Source organism: Primulina tabacum, chromosome 7 (assembly GCF_025594145.1).
Source record: "Primulina tabacum isolate GXHZ01 chromosome 7, ASM2559414v2, whole genome shotgun sequence".
Taxonomy (NCBI): domain Eukaryota; kingdom Viridiplantae; phylum Streptophyta; class Magnoliopsida; order Lamiales; family Gesneriaceae; genus Primulina; species Primulina tabacum.
The window spans coordinates 35,925,181-35,928,864 of NC_134556.1; the positions used below are offsets into that span (position 1 = coordinate 35,925,181).

The 3,684-nt window shown below is 32.2% G+C and overlaps 1 protein-coding gene across 1 annotated transcript; it reads left to right on the forward strand.

Moving 5' to 3' along the window:
• The first annotated feature begins 2,024 nt into the window (after nt 1-2,024).
• On the forward strand, nt 2,025-2,730 carry LOC142550914 (ethylene-responsive transcription factor ERF008-like). Its single transcript, XM_075659959.1, has one exon. It carries the CDS (start codon nt 2,211-2,213, stop codon nt 2,652-2,654), a length of 444 nt encoding a protein of 147 aa, XP_075516074.1. The 5' UTR covers nt 2,025-2,210; the 3' UTR covers nt 2,655-2,730.
• Nucleotides 2,731-3,684: the final 954 nt, after the last annotated feature.

A 3,684-nucleotide genomic window follows, 5' to 3' on the forward strand; every position in this document is an offset into this window, starting at 1 on the left:
TTCTCATGAAATTCAAAGAATAAAATTATCCAAAGATGAACATTGATGTGTAATAATTGTTTTGCTAATAAAATACATAAATATAGTTATTGGACGGCTTCACAATTTAAAAAATTTGAGTTATACCATTGGCATTATCTATATTATTTTACGGTGACAATTGTCATTTTTTTCAACTTTTTTAAGAGAAATAAAAAGTTCAAAATCGAACTCGTACAATTTTGAACGAGAGTTGAGCACGATAGTTAGCTACCCGATCGAGCGAGCTTGTGTAGCAAGACTAAACTCGAATTTGAATCGACAGTTCTAAGTGGTCCATTTCAGCACAATATATGCTAGGCATTCGATGATAACATTCCCTGTCAAAACACCATATAATAATAATAATAATAATTTGGTAATTAATTGTCTCCATCAAGTTGTAGGTCTCCCATTGTCCTTTGATGCGCAAATTGAATGCCGAAAAGATTGGTTGTTATATTAGGTCAATTAAGTTAGTAGTGTCACCGGTCAATCCCTGGGACACTAGCGAGTCTGTCCAACAAAGCCCTATAAATTGGGTCCATGAAGCCTTATCTACTCCAAGCCTCAATCGGTATTGCCCTTGAACCTAGACCATGGAAATATGGTTATAGCCCAACTAAAGCCAATCGATTATCGGATTTCACCAACCCAACTACCACTACCAGGGGATTCCGTTTGATTGAAGACTGGAATCAACATGCGATCTGAGAGCGGATCTTCTTTATTACAAGGCTTGAAAATCGGATCTTGAAAACAAGTTGATGTTAGTGCGTTGATGGAATATGTCCCGAACTGTGTAGTAACCTCAGTCCATTAAATTTAAACGTAGCGGCGGTAGAGCCGAATTTCGGGCAAAAGTTTAAATTGTAATAAAAGTTGTATAACACGCAGTTTCTGTGATGTCATTGGATATACGAGCGAGAAAAAATAACGAATTTTTGGTATATCGAGATTATCATACAAAAAAATACCGTATTTACCAAATTTTCGGTATATCGAAGATTTCTGTATGGTACGGAAACAATACTGAATTTTTCTGTAACGTAACGGTATATAATTTAAAAATTTCGGTATATATTGTAATACCGAAATACAGAAAAAATATCTAATTTTTTTTTAAAATATATACTTTTTTAAAACAATAAATTTATAAAATTTTAAAATGTAAGGGTATAAAACGGTATATACAATACCGTATCGAAATCTCTGTATACCGTAAAATTTCGGTATAATCAGTATGCTAGTAATATTGTTCAAAATTTCGATATATCGATTTTCGGTATGCCGAAAATTTCAGTACGATATCGGTATGAATTTGCTCATATCGTAATTTTCGATACGATATACGAAATATAATTTTTGATATGGTACAATAAGAAACGATGTATCACTTTAATTGTATATGAATGAAATATAGGATTTTTTTCATTGGAGATATTATTAGTTTTATATTCCCGACTTTTAATAATTGGTCCCTCTTTGCATTCTCAGTCTACTATGATTATTTTATATGTCCTATTTATTAATATCTAAAATTTAAATTTGTACGTAATTTATCTCTATATTCTTCGATATTCACAGGGTAACCTATTGAAATTAACATCATAATTTATAAATCACGCTGGTTAGGTACAACGTAATAGACAAACACTGAAAGAAAAATTTGTCCACGAAAATGTTAACATGATAATCGAACTCTCGATCATATCATAATAACCAAGACAACGTAATTATTAACAACGTGGGACCATTCATAATGCGAGGGCGGGCTGCGCAAAGCCACGCCAATAAGTATACCAAGACAGAATTATATCCATTTTTTTGTGGATCATAATATTGTCATGTATATCAATAATTATGTTCATATTTTACTCATATAAAATTCAATTTTCAAGGATATAATTTTTTTCTTTTTTCAATAATATTTTATTATGACAACCCGTCAACTAAACCAGTCAACATCCGTGTGATAAATAATACATAAGTATGAAGCCTCAAAGCAAGTGTTTTTCTACGATTTATTTCTCATACGACGTTATCACAAACATGTCGATGTCGTCATTCTCATTTTCAAGCTAATATTATTTCTCAAATTTCCTTACAAAAAAGGTCGAAATTTTTGAGAGAACTATCCCAAGAAATCAAAAGGGTTCGTTCTATTTTCTTCAACAATTAGATTTTTAACTATGGAAGAAGCTTGTATTAATTCGTCACCATGTTCATCAACCGGGGAGACTAGGCGGAGGCGGAGGCAGCAAGACAAGCCCTACAGAGGTATACGGATGAGGAAATGGGGGAAATGGGTGGCGGAGATTAGGGAGCCGAACAAAAGATCAAGAATCTGGCTCGGCTCCTACAACTCCCCGGTGGCGGCAGCTCGTGCATACGACACCGCGGTTTTCTATCTCCGCGGCCCTACGGCGAGGCTGAACTTCCCTGAACACATAGTTAAAGATGGTGACGAGCCTGGGGAGTTGTCTGCCGCCACCATAAGGAAGAAAGCCATTGAAGTTGGAGCTAGCGTCGACGCCATCCAGGCCACCGGCCTTGCACGCGCCGACTCCGGCCCCGTCCCCGAGAAGCCCGACCTGAATGAATACCCCAGCCCCGACGATTCCGAGGATAGTTAAAATTACTGTTATTTTTATTGTTACTATTGTTATATGTAAATGATTGTGCTTTAATATTTATCACTATTAATGATAAGTTGTTTTGTTTTTTAAATTTTGTAATTTATTATAGGTTTATGCTACATGTTCAGATTCTGTTACACGTTAATTACGAAACTATTTTCAATATATTTTTGAAAATATTTTTCTCCAATAAAATACACGGATAATTTTATAATTTCAAATATATACTATTGTTGAAAAATATATTTAAAATGTGAGTATTGAATATTTGAATGTTGAATATTTGAATGTTGAAAATAAGAGTTGTAAATATTGAAAATTAGTGTGTGATGATGTAGGTAATGATGTATTTTATTTTTGGATTATTTGTAAAGATTTCCTATAAATAGATCTTTCATTTGTGAAGAAAATCACAATTGAGTAGAGAGAAAAATATTATAAAGTGTGTAGTTTGGTAAATTTTGAGAGTTTGAGATTTTTACTTTTTACCATAAATTTTTACTTTTTCACAACACGTTATCAGCACGAAGCTCTAAAAGTCCTACATACTTTTCCAAGCTCCAAACAGAAGCAAAAGGTAACGAAAATAATTATATTTATTTTACTGTTATTTATTTATTGTGTATTTATTTAATATACAATATAATGTTATTATTAGAAATAATAAAAATAAATTTTTCATAAACTTGTTATAAATCCTGGGAGGATGTTAAGACGACATCCCACACTCCCGGTAAGGGATACGACAAGTATAAAAGCCTATAAGGTTTTTAAACAAAATAAATTATGACACTCATTATAATATTATGATATGATATACATAATTATTTAAAAATGTCTAATATTATATATATCATATTATTACCATAAAATTATACAAATACATACCTTTATTTTTTTTGTACCCCAACGGTCGTAAATGGTAAAAAACGGCTAGTTTTTGCCCTATAAATATGATCTCACAAACACATTCCATCAATCCAACTTTCTCTTCTTCTCTAAAAATTATTCATCATCAAATTTTTCG